Here is a 14727-nt window from a genome sequence, read left to right on the forward strand (position 1 = left end):
GCCCTTCTTTCCTGATTGTTTTTTGCCAGTCTGCTCAGTCCTGTGCCCTTCCCGTCCCAGGCAGTGCTGGCAGAGGGTAGAAGTCTTCCAGCTGGCTGAGAGTCTGGGGACATCAGTGACCCTGTAAACTCAAGGAGAGGGATGTGGGGATGTTGCACTGAGGTGCTCCCTGTTGGGCCCTTCGATGGGAGACACTTGCGCAGGGAGCAGCTTTCTTGAGCATCTCACCCCCTTCCATGCTGAGATGCAGCGCTGTGTCAGGTGCCCCACTGACCCATCCCTGCCCTCTGCGGTACCTCAGATCTCCTTACCGCTCCACGTCTGCCCAGGAAGGAGGGGGAGCAGGAGAGGCTGGCTGGAGGAGCTGGGCTCTCAGATCTTCAGCTTCCCCCATCCTCCTACCATTTTATTGTGCTCCTGTAAGGTCATTACATTTCTCACCCTGGCAGGGCCAAGGGGGATGGAGCCCTTGATGCCACACAGGAGAAAGGTCACCTTGGGGAGTGGCTTGCAGAGCCATTCCTAGACGGACCGTCTGTCCAGAAGCACCGGTGCCAAGCTTCCCCTTTCCATTTGAGTCAGTGGAAGCTTGTGCCTCTCAAACAGACCAGGCTGATGACTGAAGGGTGGCTCTGCAGGCTGCCCCAAGCCTTATTTCATCTGGGGAAGGGACATGGACTTCTTCAGAGCAGCATCCATGCAAGCAAAACTAGGGCTTTGCCCTAGCTAGAGTCGCTCTGCTTGTATTTGGGGTGGAAACGTGCTCCCATGTCCTGCACAGTGAAGGCGCAACAAGTCCAGGGCTCTCATGGGTGCCAGCCTTGCATGCGGGAGTGGGTATGGTCAGCAGCCCTGGATGCCCAGCTTGGGATTCGGCACAATCCAGAAATGCCGGTACAAAAACCCACAACTTAACGCAGACAAAATTTCCATGGAGGAGAAGAGGGAGTCCTGAGGCATCCCAGGAGGAGGACTGTTGGGGCCCTCGCCTGGTGTTTGCCATCTAGCTGCCTGTCCCCATGCGCTCCCCACTGGTGCCCTCTCAGGGCTATCCTGTAGGGGTAGGGTGACATGTTCCCTCCCCTGGGGTTGCTGGTGTCCAGCAAGGGGGGATGTTCATGCTTCCCAGACCCAGCACTCAGCTGGGTGAATTCTGCACAGTGAACCGTGACTCTGCTGCTGTACTTTGCAGACTAGTTGTGCTGCGTGGGGTTCACCCCTTCTCATGCTGGCTATCCTAAAACTGGGAGCCTGCACCCTGCTGTAGACAGATAAGGTAGCCTCTAAGAGAGGCCCCAAACTGCAAAGTGTTTGGGAGCGTACCTGGGGGGAGATATCAAATGCGCTTGCCCTGTTCTTTGTTTTTCCCAAGGTGTTCCCTGCTGGCTACCCCAGAGGTGAGGTATGGGCCAGATGTGCTCTCTCTAGTAGTCATGGAAGATATGTTTCTCTTAAAAAACTTCTTCTCACCTACCTCATGACTTGTGTAGGGCTGGACTGAAGTGCCCATCCTTCCTTGGACTGCAAAGGGAGCCCCAGTGACTAGCTTGCATGGCATGCTCCGTTTCCACTGACGGGGAGAAAGCCTGGGGGAGACTGGGAGAGCCAGCAGGAGCGTAGCAGAAGACCATACGAGAAGTTAATTTGACCGGGGAGGAGAACCTGGCTGTGGGACTGGGGCGACGCTTGCTTTTTGCATCCAGCAAGCTCCCCTGTACCCTGCAAACATCCCTGCCAAAGACTCTGCCAGCAGCAAAACAGCCTCGGGAGAGAGCAGCTGGGAGAGGGGGGATGTGGAGACGTTCCCTATAATGACCCTGCTAATTAACTGCTGGCCATTAGCCAGCATTAGGGCAGGATGAATTGGGTGGTTTCTCCCAAGCCTTTCTTTCTCCCTCTCCCCATTGGAGAGGTGGTGGCTGCAGGTGCCTGGAGGCAGGGCTGCTCATGGGACATGGAAGGGTCTGGGGACCGGGGGGGCTCCTGGTGCTTCATCAGGGGCTTGGGCTGAGACTCTGTGAGTGCCTGTGCCTCAGCATCGGTTTCCCACCTCTGCTCCTTTGCTTTATTTGATGTTGTGGATTCTTGTCTGGCTTTGGGATGGACGTACTGGCGCAGTGTTTGTAGCAGAGCGGAGTTTGCTCTGGGCTGATAGACTCCCCTAGTGACGCGCTCTCCCTGTCCCCGCGGCTCCAGGGGTACAACCGAGGGGGCTGTGCAGCAGAGGCTGGGGAAGGAGCTGGAGTACTTTGCCTGAGGCCATGCAGCCCAGCAGGGGTAGAGAATGGATCCAATGCCACCTTCTTAGCTGTGCTGGGGCCAGATGATGGTGATGGACATGGTGGCAGCGCTGGCACGGAGGTGGCTCAGGCCAGGTGGGTCTGAGCATGAAGTTGTCCCTGGGAAGGCTGAGACCAGCAGAGCGGAAACTGCCAGCCTTTATGTCCCCGGTCTGTGCGCAGAGGCTGTGAGGTAGCAGCATCCTGCTTCGCTCACTTGGGGGATCAGCTTTGGTTTTTTAACTCATATTTTCTTGCAGCTGAGAGTAAGCAGGAGGGATGTGCTGACGATACAGGATAGGCAGCTGCCAGCCCACAGCTACCTCTGCTTCTAGCATCGGGAGGATGTCTGTGAGCTCTTGAAGGCTGCCTGCATGAGGCTAAAGCTGGCGGAGCAGCAAGGTCTGGGTCAGCCTGGGGAGAGGTCCACAGTGCCATGTAGGAGCAGGGTGATGTCTGGGCAGGACCTTTGTTTCCCTGTTCAAGCCTGTAACGTGGGTGAGTGGGATGGAGGAGGGAAGGGCAGTTCCTGCATCCTCTCCTCTGACCCGCAGAGTGATGCAGCTGCATAGCATCTCCTAATCTCCCTGTGCATCTCCTCTAGTTTCCTCTGCTGTTGATAAGGATTTGGGGGGGGACAGGCAAGGGAGGAACTGGAGCTCAGAAGCCGCAGGACACGTGGCCCAGGGGTGCAGGGGAGGCAGCGGCAGCCGGAGGCATGGGCAGGAAACACCGCTGCCCACAGAGTAGCTGGCGCGTCCCTGCGTGCCCCGCGTGGGCTGCCTGGTGCAAGCTGCTGGTGCCTGGGCAGAGGTGCTGGCTCCCAGAGCGGCATTTAAGCTCACTGCCAAATCCTCCTGCTCCACGCTGACTGACGGAGATCGTTGAGAGGTGAGCCAGAATCTGAGTCAGGATCCAGGCTAGTCCCAGTCATCCTGGCTAATTGGGAGCTCCCTGTCATCTCATCTCCAGCCCATTGAGCTATTTTTTTTTCCCCAGCATCTTCTCTCCCAAGGTGCTCTCTGCATGGATGCTGCTGCTTCTGGGGTAGGGCTAGAGTGACGGTTGCTTCATAGGAAAGTGCAGTGGCTTGGAGTAAAAATTGCTGTTTCCTGATGCAGGTGGCAGGTGAGATAAAGCAAATTGCTGGAGCAACCTGAGACACAACTGAGCCAAGTCTGGAGGAGAAAATAGCTTTACCTGCATCTTCTTCTGAGGCAGGAGAAGTACCTGCATGTGTAGCCACAAGAGCAGCGGGACACAACGGGCCCCTGAGCACCAGGGTGGCTGTGTCCCTTCCTGGGGCAGTAGTGGGGGTGAGAGCGCTTTTTTACAGGGGTTTTGGTGCCTCACTAAAAGGGCAGCATGGCCACTTTCAGTTCATAGAGGACGAGGGATTCGCTGGGGCACAAGGTGCTACTGGTTTGGTGTTTATGTTGGCCACCACGGATGCCTCAGCCATGCTTCCTGCCCTCTGAAAAAGTAGTAAGGTCAAATTAAAGGCCTCAGCTGGTTTCTCATTGTCCTGTCTGGATAAGCCATCTGTTAATGGCATGGGATTGTCCTTCGGAAACCTGATAGCTGATGGCAGGCGCGGCAGCGAGTGCGGCCAGGAGGAGGATGCAGTAACCCCATTGCTGCGTCTCTGTGCAGAGACATTTAATTCACCATTACACTGTCTACCTAAGTCTCTGCTATTAAGGGAAGCTTCTGGGGTTGAGAGGTTGAGCTAGCATTACTCTGAAAACCTATACTAATGAGAGACACGTGGGTCTTCCCTCTGAAATATGTTTCTGATCAGTTGGGGTTACTGCTTTACTTCTTGCAGAGGGGATATAGAGGGTGGGACCCCACTTCCCGTGTTCATTATAGGTACAATGTGCATTTTGTAAGAGCTGCCTTAATTTTTGCAGTCCAGCCAAATTCAAGGTCAGATAATTACTGTCTCCAGCATCCCTGGTGGATGTGGGGACAAAAGCCGGGCTTACCCGGAGCTTTGCAGGCAGAAGGGACTTGATATATAGAGAAGGGCAGGCGACGGGACTCCAGACTGCGAGGTGCTGAAGGCTCTGGCCCCCATCCAGCAAAGCACTTAGCGCACGCTCGACCGTTCCCCTGAAATCATGGGGGATTTTTGGTTGGGTTCTATTTCTTTTTTTCTTTCTAAGCTGTGTTTGGTTGCAGTCAGCAAATCGGAAGCGTTGAGCAGGTGCGGAGCAGCCCCAGGCTGGGCAGGGTTTCTCGCAGGCTGATAAACCAGCTGGTGAACGCCGGCACGAGGAGAGTGGCTGCAGTCCTCCTCCAGACTCCTGCGGCTCTTGATCTCTAGTGCTGGCCTGAATAACCATTTCAGGGGGCCTCCACTGAAATATTAAGAGGGAAATGGTGCTATTTTGTTCTCCCTGCTGCTGCATAATAGATTTCTCTTATTTTTACCCACATGCACATATAAGTCGTGTTTCTTTTTTCCTCTTTCTCCCTCTGCAGCCTTTCCCTGAGGGCCTGACCTTCCAGTGATGGGAAGCCTAGGGATGTCCACAGGGTTGTGCTTAGTGGGATCAACAATGTTAAATAGCAGGAAGACTTGTTTGGTAGGGTGGGTTGGGGTTTTTGGTTTTTTGGGTTTTTTTAACTCTGCCAGAGTGAGTAGCCCGGAGGCTTTTCTGCTGCCCCAGGGCAGGATCAGTCCGTGTCATCCCCAGGGGGACACAGTGCACCAAGCCATGCTTGTGGAGGAGGGTGGATGTTTTCTTGGAGGCTGTCCCCAGTAAATCCATCCTGGAAGGTAACCTGGGCTAAACACTCTTTTTATCAGCTTTTTTTTTTTTAATTTATTTAATCACTTTTACAGTTTTCCAAAAATCCTCTGTTGGATATTTTGCAGCCCTCAGAGCCTGTTCCAGGGTGTCCTTATCCTTACACGTTACAACACCCTATCCATCAGCGGTTAAACAAGGCTTGGATGAAGTTTCCCTTTTAAATTACTTTAAGGGTGGATCTGGTTTTCATGTAACCAGAGGGTAATTTGGGGTTTTTATATTTTTTTCTTAAATGGTGTGGGGGTGGATCTGGGGTCAGCTTTTTCTTTCTGATGCAACCTGCTCCTGCTGAAGGGAAGGCTCTTTGCCCAGAAATGTGACCACGTACTTTTTTTTAAGTGCTGGAGGCAAGTGGAGGGCCAGGCCTTTCTGCTGGTGATGGGCTATGGGGAAGACTGGGAGGCTGTGAAGGGCACAACCTGTTTGCACAGCCATGGCACAGCTGAGTGTGCACGTGGAACCATGCGAGGAGCTTAGAGCATATCTGGGCTGGATGGGCTTTGCTGCCTCCTTCCCAGAGCCTCTCCTGGCTGCTGCCTACACGCCGGCCTGGGAGGGCTGGAGGATGGCCAGCGTGCTCCAGACCTCCCATCTCATCCGCTGCTCATCTGTCCTTGCTTGCTGCTGGTCCCTGCTCTGAGATCTCAGCCCTGCCAGACCACAGCGGGGGTTATACTCCAGCAGAGAGCTTCCCTCTATCTCTGCTCTTGCTGTGGCACCATGTTCTTCCTCCTCCTGCCACTATCCGCATGGCATGAAGACCGGTTTCTACCTTCTGCAGTGACTGCTGTCTTCCACACCATGGTCTGGGAGAGGGTGGCTTGGGGAGGAGATGTGGCTCACCCTGGTGACAGGGTACTTGCCTCTGAAGGATTCATCCTGGATTCCCTGCCACTTGTTCCTCTGCCTGGGCATGCATACAACCCGCGGTTCTGGGGCCCCACCAGATGTTCATCCCCATGTCTTTGGCCACATCCCCAGCAGGCCTTTCCCAGCAAGGATCCACGGTGCAGACCCATGGTGGGACTCGTGGGCTGCTGTCGTGTAGCCCACGCCACCACTCGCCTGGGGAGCTTGCCGGTGCTGAGGGTGGTGGAGCAGTGGTTAGATGCCATTTCCAGCGCGCGCTCATTGCACTCGAGGAGAACCTCTGCTGTGCTTCCAGATTGCCTCCCCTCGTTTGCCCTCTCCTTTTTAATTCGCGCTCCCTGCTCAAGGCTGGTTGCCAGGTTCCCGTGCCTGCCCTGGGCGGGGGGGTGTCCAGGCTCCCCCCACAACCCTCCCTGCAGGTTTGCAAAGCTGCAGGGCTCTGCCTGAGAAAACACAGGTGCTGGCGAGCAGGTCCAGGTGCGTGGGATCACCAGCCGAGGGCACTTGCTGCAGCAACCACGCTGGGAGCAGGCTGGGGGATTAAGAGGCAAAGGTGGCCCAGGGCAGGGAGGCTGCCGCAGGCGCTGTGTTTCCTGTTTACCAGTAGGAGGGTGGCTGGGGTGTGCGGAGATGGCTGTGTTCGACGGGCTCTCGCGCACTGCGGTGAAAATAGTTATGGGTTGGAGTTTGGTTTATTGTCTGGAAAAATGTTGCTGGCCGAGGTGGTGGTGAGGAAGGGCGGGAGGATGGGGAGAGTGGCACCCGGGTGTGGGAGAGAGGAGTTAGTGGCAGGGAAAGGGAAGGGCAAGGGGAAATGGGACACGTTGTGCCTTCGTTGCCTGCAGGCCCGCAAGCTGGTCGCAAGCTTGCCTGCAGCCTTTCTGCCAGTAGCAACGCTTGAGGTTGAGCAGTGCTCAGCCCAGTCTGCAAAACCCACCCGGAGCAGGTTTTGCACCACTCGGCTGTGCACTCCTGCGGCAGCGGTTCCTGCTTGGTGCTGTGCAAAGCCGGGGTTACCCCCAGGAGCTGCAGCAACTCGCAGAGCTGACGTGAGCAAAATCAGCGAGAGAAAACCCCAGCGAGACCTGGGGTATAGCAAGATGTCTTCACCTCTCCTTCCCACAGGCACAGGTGGCTTCCTGTCCTGCGCTGGCAGAGGGGTGCCAGAGGGAGGACCTGGGGTGGGACAGAGGCAGGGGTTCGTGCAGGGAAGCAGTGTTTCGGCACTTGCTTGGCCAGGTTGGTGGCATCTGTGCTTGCTGATCTTCCTGCTGAGGGTCATTTTCTTCCATGCTGCAATGGGGCTGGGAAGGTGTCTGAGTCAGTAGAGACAGCGGGGTTCAAGAATCTGACCTGCTGCTCCGCAGCAAGAAGAGGGCTGCACAAACCAAACCCTAAACCGCCTTCTCCCCGGCACATGCAGGCATGTTTGGGAGGATGAGATGAGCAAGCAGCTGCAAGCATGCGTGGGCTGGAGGTTTTTACCCCTCTGCCTTTGGGTGCACGGTCCTCGCAGAGGCTGCCCTTCGCCCTAGGAATTCCCTGTGTGCTTCTGTCTTTGATAAGCACCTCACTTGCTCCAGGGCTCTCTCCAGTGCATGGATTTTAGGTGTGCAGTTTGTAACAATAGCTCTGTCTTACTACTTATTAACCGGCTGTGCTCTGTGCAGCGAGAGGTGAGTGCAGGGCATGGTTAGCATGCTGCGGCACCCGAAGTGGAGATGAGGTGCTTGCCATGTGACTCAGAGGAAGGCCATTAATATTTTGGGACCTTCCTTCAGTAGTTACTGCCTGGTAAACTACTGTGAAAACCCAGCTGACAGTTCTTTCCCACTGTGTTGGTCAAGCCCTGCATCTTTCAAAGACAGGATTTGTCTTCAGCCCTGCTGTGCGTGTCCTGGATGCAAAGACCTTAAGTGTGATATGGTTTTTTAAGGGCTAAAATAATGTGCTGTGTCACTAAGGATGGGCACATGGGCAGGTTACAGCAGGGCACGCTAACATTTGAACTTCCAGCCAGCTCATTTCCAAAGGGTAGATGATGCCTTAAAAAGTCACACCCTTGCGTATTTTAGGGTGCTTCTCTGTCCTCCCTCTGCAGCCCCAAGGAACTGGGTCTTTCTGTGCTTTGTCCCAAGCTGATGAGCTTCGGAGGGTTATTGCAGCGATCAGTCGGGATACATCCTGTGTCAGGCAATGAGTGGGTTGCCATCATCTCCAGATGAACACCAGTGGTGCTGCACAGCGTATCCTGCCAAAAGACGATCCCACGTTCCTCATGTGGGGTTTACAGGTCTCCTCAAAGTCAAGCCCTGTGTCTGGCTCGCCATGGTGTTCGTTTGGAGTGAGCATCATCTCGCGCGATGCAGTTCAGTGCTGTCGGCTGCTGCTGTGGGTGATGAGCAGGTCACATTTCTGTCTAGTTTTAAACTGCAGTAAATTGAAATGAAAGGCGAGTCGATCCACAGTGAGTGCAGTAAGTGGAGTTTAATTGGGATGAATTACACGCCAGGTTTGCAGTAATCTCCGTCCCGCATTGCTCAGAAGCATCATCTGCTTTGGAAACGTGACTCAGAAATGTTGTTATTTGATTCCCCTGAGCATTTAAGAAACTATTTTTCCAGGAAGCAAAGATTCTTGGGTTTGTTTCTTTTTTTTTCTTGTTGCTGTTGCTGTTTTCTTTGTTTTATTGCAACGAGAGTCCTTTCCCAGAATTTCCTCTGGGGAGGGAGGCCGCGAGATGCTCCCTTACCAGCATCTCTTCAGCTCTTTCTCCTCGCTTGGCGTTTAGTGCTCTGGCATGCTCACAGCTGCCCTTCGCAGAGGAGCACAGCTCCGAGGTAGCTGGTTGGAGTTAACTGCTCCTCTTCTCCACGAGCCACAGTGGAAGCTGCCAGGATGATGTTGTAGCTGCACCATCAGATTCACCACCCACATGCGTAGCCAGGCAGCTCTGCCTCCTCGCCAGCCCCGTGCCTGGATTTGCCCTGCCGTTCACTGCTGGGACTTGCCTGGGTTGGCTCTCGCCACCCTGGGCTGTCCCTTATGGTCATGCTGCTGCCTTATGCTTGGTCACCTTTGGGTTGGCCCACCGGGGACAGTTGCTGAGGTGTGACTCCAGCCCTATAACCTAAGGAATATCCTCAGAATGATGCTGTCCCCATGTCCCAGAAGCCCGATGTGGTGGTGGTGCTGCCTGCCCTGCCCTAGCCATCATCTAGTGGGCACCAGCTGGGGGTTTCATCTGACCATGGCTTGGTTGCTTGCGGTTCATCTTGCCTTCTTCAACCATTGCCTGGAGGAAGCATGTTGACATTATAGCTGTGCATGAGGATAATAAACCTAAGCACAGCTCCCTGGAGTCACCAGCCCTGGCCAGGGTAACATGCTGTCCTACTGAATTGCCGACTTCATGAACTGGGGACCTTGCCACCTCTCATCTGGCAAGAAATGCAACTTTCTGAGCTTTTCTCTGCAATCTGGGCTTTCCCCCCGACGATAGCCCCCTCTGCCGCTGCCACAGGTTCAAAAAGAAGCCATTTTTAAAAAACTAAAGTCCATGGGACTCACTTTATGTGGACGGTACAAAACTGTGAGAGGTGGGAGCCCTGAGCTGTTATCCCACCTCCTTTGGCTTTAGCTCTGAGCAGCACCTCGCATATGTTTAGGTTGTTGATACCAGACCTCCCTGGTGATGTCTTTAATTCAAATGATCTCTAGAGTTTTGGCTGTTTTCATGCTTTTTTTTCTAATGTTTTCCCTTTGGAAGGTGTTTGGCAGTGAGGTGGGGAAGGGGATTCTGCCTGGAAGCACAGGGGGGTCACTGCAGTTGAATCTGCTCCAGAACTGTGGCAGATCTACCACAACTGGATCTCCAGAGGTTCGGCTTGGTTGATCCTTGCACCGTGCTTTCTTCTGTGGCCTTCTGAACACCACCCAGAGGTGATAAATGTTTCATCCCTCCTTGGCTAGGGAAGGACAGAGTTTTCTTGGTGAAGATGGTGTGTATGTGAAGGCAGGGACTGCCCTGGGCATCCTGGTCATGCTCAGAGGAGCTGGGATGATGCTAACGGGGCAGGGGGGAGATGCCAGAAAATACAGACATAATTTAGGGTGAAAGTGGGGAAGGGGGAGGCGGGGACAACCATCAAGTTCTTTAAACCAAGAATCAACTCAAGTTTCAGTATCTAACTTGGATTTGGAGAGGAGTGGATCTTTAATCTATGGTATTTCTAAGATGATGTAGCTGCAAACAGTGCTTCATCCAGCTGGGCAGGAGGCTGCACCCTCAGAGGGTTCACCTCTGTAGAAAAGCTTTCTTTTTTTAAAAAAAGAGTGCAGTTTGCAAGTGTATGTTGGGTGGATGAAGAGGAAAGCATGAAGTGTGAAGCGAAAGGGCAAAGGAGCTGGCAGTAGTGGTAGCACTGCTCTCTGCTCGTTTTGCCTGGGGATCGCCACGGATGAGATGTCTGACTGTTCTTGGGGGACACAGCGATGAACAGAGGGGTGGTGGCTGGGGAGGCTTCCTAGGGAACCGGTAGGAAGGGGCTGTGCTTACAGGCCTGTGCGCATGCACAACCACATGCGTGCGGCAAGAGAGATGTGCAAGATAAGCCGTAAGATCTCTGTGCTGCTTTGAAAGGTTGAGGAGCAAGCTAGGGCTCTTGAAAGCCTTGTCAAAGGTGAGAAGCGTGGACAACTTCGCTGGGAGGACTTGGGCACTTGTGGCTGTGCTGAGGACCAGACTGGTGGTGCTGTGCTAGAGGTCTGGGTGCCTCTTCAGCCTGTGCCATCAGCGGTGGCAGGAGAGGACTGGGAGGCTGCCATGATGGTCTCTTGTTGCCTGAATGCAGTGAGTCCTTCTACAAGGCACCATCCCCAGCAGTCGTTCCACCCCTGCTTTCCAGCATAGCCAGGGAAGCAGTTTGCTGTTCAGAGCTTGGTACCCCAGTGCTGTAGGCATGCCTGGGTCTGCCACCATGTAATGGGTGGTAATCCAGCTCTTCAGATGACTAAAACAGCTTTATCTGTGCCCTTCCTTCTCCTCCATCTTCACGGGAATTTCAAGCTAGTCACTGAGCTCCCCTTTTTTTTTTCCCTTTCTTTTAGTTGATATTCGGGAGATCAAAGAGATTCGTCCAGGAAAAAACTCACGTGATTTTGATCGGTACCAGGAGGATCCATGTTTCCGACTGGATCAGTCTCACTGCTTCGTTGTCCTCTATGGCACAGAATTCCGGCTGAAGACCCTCAGCTTGCAAGGTAAAGCACTTGTGGCCCTGGGGCTGTGCCAGCGCAGGGTTAGGCAGGCACCTGACCACCGCAGGACCCAAACTTCCGATGCATCCTTCCATGAGTGAGCTGGAACATATCCCTGGGCAGGTGCTCTTTTTACCACACCAAGGATGCGTCTTTGGAGGAAGGTGGCACCAGTTCCCTGAAGGGTACACATTCGACCCCTAGCTAAGTCAGTTAATTTGCCCGGTAAACCCAAAAGATGGGTGAACCAAAGCCTCTGGTTTAAATGTGTGCCTGAAATCAAGTGTTTTATCTCAGCTTGGCATGTTGGCATTCATCAGCTGCATTGTGGTAACCAGCCCCACGCATGAAGCAGTAAAATCTCACTCCTGCTTTGCAATTCGGAGTGAGAAGACGTTGCCAGTAGCAAACGGTAACTCACAAAGCCTTGGTACGTCTGAGGTGTTGGTCTCAGCTTTCCTCAACACCTTGTCTGTTGACTTAAGCTGGACTTGGAGTGCCCAGGCTTATGTTTTGCTATTGAAAGAGGGGAAGTTTATGCTGTTGAGTCTCCTCCTGTTCAGATGGAGGACAGGCTCGTAACCGCTGGCTGCAGTTCTGCTGACAGACGATATCTTTTTCTGCTAACAGTACGAAGTCTTGCGTCTTGTCTAAACCCACGTAGGCGAGCACTGGTGGAGGCAGTCGTGCTGACTCCTTAACATCCATGGCAAATCTGCCTGCTGGCTAGTGCTGTGGGACACTGGGACAGAGGCAGCGCTTCTGCCCTCAGAAAGGGTGGAGCTGCTGATGGGCAAGTTACGGCGGAGCTGGCACACATCGCCAAGCAGGTGCCTGTCACCCAGGCCAGCCAGAGCATTACTGCCTGGGGACAAAGATAACGCCCCAGCTCTCGGGAACTGAAGGCAGGAGAGAGCGTGGCGTGCAGGGGCCAGGGATCCAGCCAGCCACGTACATCCTACAGGAGGGGAACAGGAGCTCAGCAGGGAGAGGAGCCGGCCAGAGCATCTGCACGGGAGGGAGCTGTTATCAGAAAGGGAATGAAGGAAGGAAGGAACAGGGGTTATAAGATGCTGGGGGATATTCCCAAGAGGTTTGGGCCATCGATCAGCTTCTACATCCATTTCTCCCATTTCTCCTGTGCGCTTTCCACAGCCACTTCCGAGGACGAGGTCAATATGTGGATTAAGGGGCTCAACTGGCTGGTGGCAGACACTCTAAGGGCTGCCACCCCCCTGCAGATTGAAAGGTGAGGAACTTGTCCTTGTCCTGCACTTTTCCCCCCCCCCCCATTTCTGTCCTTTTTTGAAAGAAAAAGGCGAGCACAGTGACAACATCTCATTCCCTCTCTGAGCTGCACTGACCTGGCACTCCTGCCTCTGCCCTTGAGAGGCTTCATCCTGTCGATCTGCTGTGCTACGTCGTCTATGGCTGGAGTTTGATCTCACATGCATGCAGGGAGAAGGCGCTTTACCACGAAACAGATGTTTTTATGTGTGCACAGCCTGTATTATCTGTAGCAATTCAGTGCAGAGGCACGTAGAAGAGAATAACTTTGGTTTTGGGTTTTTGTTTTAATTTTTTTTTTCTTTCTGTGGACTCCCTTTCAGGCAGAGACAGTTTTAAAGGGGGGCAGGTTGCCTGCATGAAAATAGGGTAGGCTGCCTCTGGAAGGGGAGCAGAGACAAGTTCTCTGGTGGGAAGAAGAGCTGTGGGAGTGGATGGTGTGGCGTTGAGCATCTTCCAGAGACAGCAGCAAACCAAACGGGCTTGTTGTTGAGGAGCTGGGGCTGAGCGTGTGTGTGTTTGTGCCTTTCCATTTAGGTGGCTACGGAAGCAGTTCTACTCACTGGATCGCAACCGGGAAGACAGGTAAGAAGAGAGAAAACACTCACTTGCCAGATGTGCACATTCACAGAAAAGTTTGAGCCAGAAGATTTTAGCTTTGACTTGAAACCCCAGTCTTTGCTTTGGATTTTTTGTTGGGTTCTTTAGGTTTTTAATTTTCATTTCCAAGGAACCTTAATCCAAGTCCCATTACTTCCCTGGCTGATTTTCACTGGATTAAAAAAGTCTAAAAAAGTTGTATTGTTTTCCTGACGTATTTCCCAGCCTTTTAGACCCAGTAACACCTTGAGAGCCCATAGCTGTGAAACACCTTCCCCCCAGCTGGCATCACCTGTGGAAGCAGACACCAAAGTGCCAACAGACAGCTCTGGCCGCCCTGTCAGGGCTGAACTGGGATCTGTTTGTTATTCGCCACCCTGTTTGTTCTGTTCTCCTTCCATGATGTCTGTGAGGCCATGGATCATCCTGCTTCGAGGCTGATGGGCTGCAGCAGGGCCACTACTTGTGGGGTTCTTGGGTGAATGCTTAGTGATGTCCTAGCAAGTGAAACGTCTCGCTTGAACCTATCATGAGGAGATTAGGGAAGGGAATCGGGTCACAAGGAGATAAGGGAAGGGACGTTTCCCTGTCAAGGAGGCAGTGATGCTGCTGCCATCACCTGCTTTCCCCAGCCACACGCCGCTGCCATCTCCTCTTCCTGAGGTGCTGTTATTTGCTTCCTTTCATCCCTGGGACGTGTTTTTTTCCCAGTGGGGCTAACTGAGCCCATTTCATCACTGATTTCCACATTATTGTGCTCCCCTGGCATTGGGGGATTGCTCCGGTCCTGCTCCAGGGAGGAAAGTGCTGGAGACGTCACTTGCACAACAGCTCATGCCCTCTGGCTGCGGTGGAGCGCCCAGACCCCAGCTGCTCCCCTTATGTGCCCGGGTGCCCAGGCAGGGCTCGTTGCAGTTCACCAGGCAGATCTCTGGGCTCCAGAGCATCCTCCGCTTGGTCTCTGCCAGCAGTATTGATCTCACACTGCTATCGACTTCCATGCTTCACCCTGAGCCCTGGAGTCCTCCTCATCCTTGCAGCAAAATCCTGCCAAGAAACTCACCCAGCAAACCTGGCTGTTAGTGCCAGAGGCATGCTGCTCGGGAGCCGTGGGTGACTGTGGCCAGACAGCTTGGTCAGCAGGGGAAAATCACTGCTCTGTACTCATCTGGAGAATCGAGCGGGGTCCCCTCATCCCATTTTGGTCCCCACTGCTGTGTCTCTCTCCCAGCTGCAGCAAGCTGCCTCCTGACAGCCAGGACAGGCAGACAGCCCCACTGGGCAGCTCTTGGGCAGCTGGGGGTTAAATTCAACCTGTCTCTCTTGGAGCAGAGCAGGAGTGTGTTTCGTTGGGGAAATCTGGCTGCACTGGACATTTTTGCCTTTGCAATGATTTATATTGTGGCGTGGTGAGAGCACCGTTGGGTGCATGGGGATTTTGCGGAGGAGGGATAAACCCTTGCAGAGGCAGAAAGGGAAGGAGAGGCGCCATTGATCTGTTGCAGCTGCTCTGCATATGCCACACACCTTTCAAATCCAGGCTTGGGTTTTATATGCAGTGTACTGTTTTTCAGTGATGACCGGGTGTAATATTTCTTAATTCAGCAATGGAG

The 14727-nt window shown here is 53.7% G+C and overlaps 1 protein-coding gene across 4 annotated transcripts in view; it reads left to right on the top strand.

Annotated features, from left to right (window-relative positions):
• PLCG1 (phospholipase C gamma 1) overlaps window positions 1-14727 on the top strand; it is a 50542-nt gene that overhangs the window by 12076 nt on the left and 23739 nt on the right. For all 4 annotated transcript variants that reach the window (XM_075108817.1, XM_075108819.1, XM_075108818.1 and 1 more), the window contains exons 2-4: window positions 11078-11230; window positions 12383-12476; window positions 13052-13099. In XM_075108817.1, the coding sequence (XP_074964918.1) occupies window positions 11078-11230; window positions 12383-12476; window positions 13052-13099 (295 nt within the window). The remainder of the gene's footprint in view (window positions 1-11077; window positions 11231-12382; window positions 12477-13051; window positions 13100-14727) is intronic.

The sequence above is a fragment of the Phalacrocorax aristotelis genome, chromosome 13 (genome assembly GCF_949628215.1).
Source record: "Phalacrocorax aristotelis chromosome 13, bGulAri2.1, whole genome shotgun sequence".
In the NCBI taxonomy this organism is placed as follows: Eukaryota; Metazoa; Chordata; class Aves; order Suliformes; family Phalacrocoracidae; genus Phalacrocorax; species Phalacrocorax aristotelis.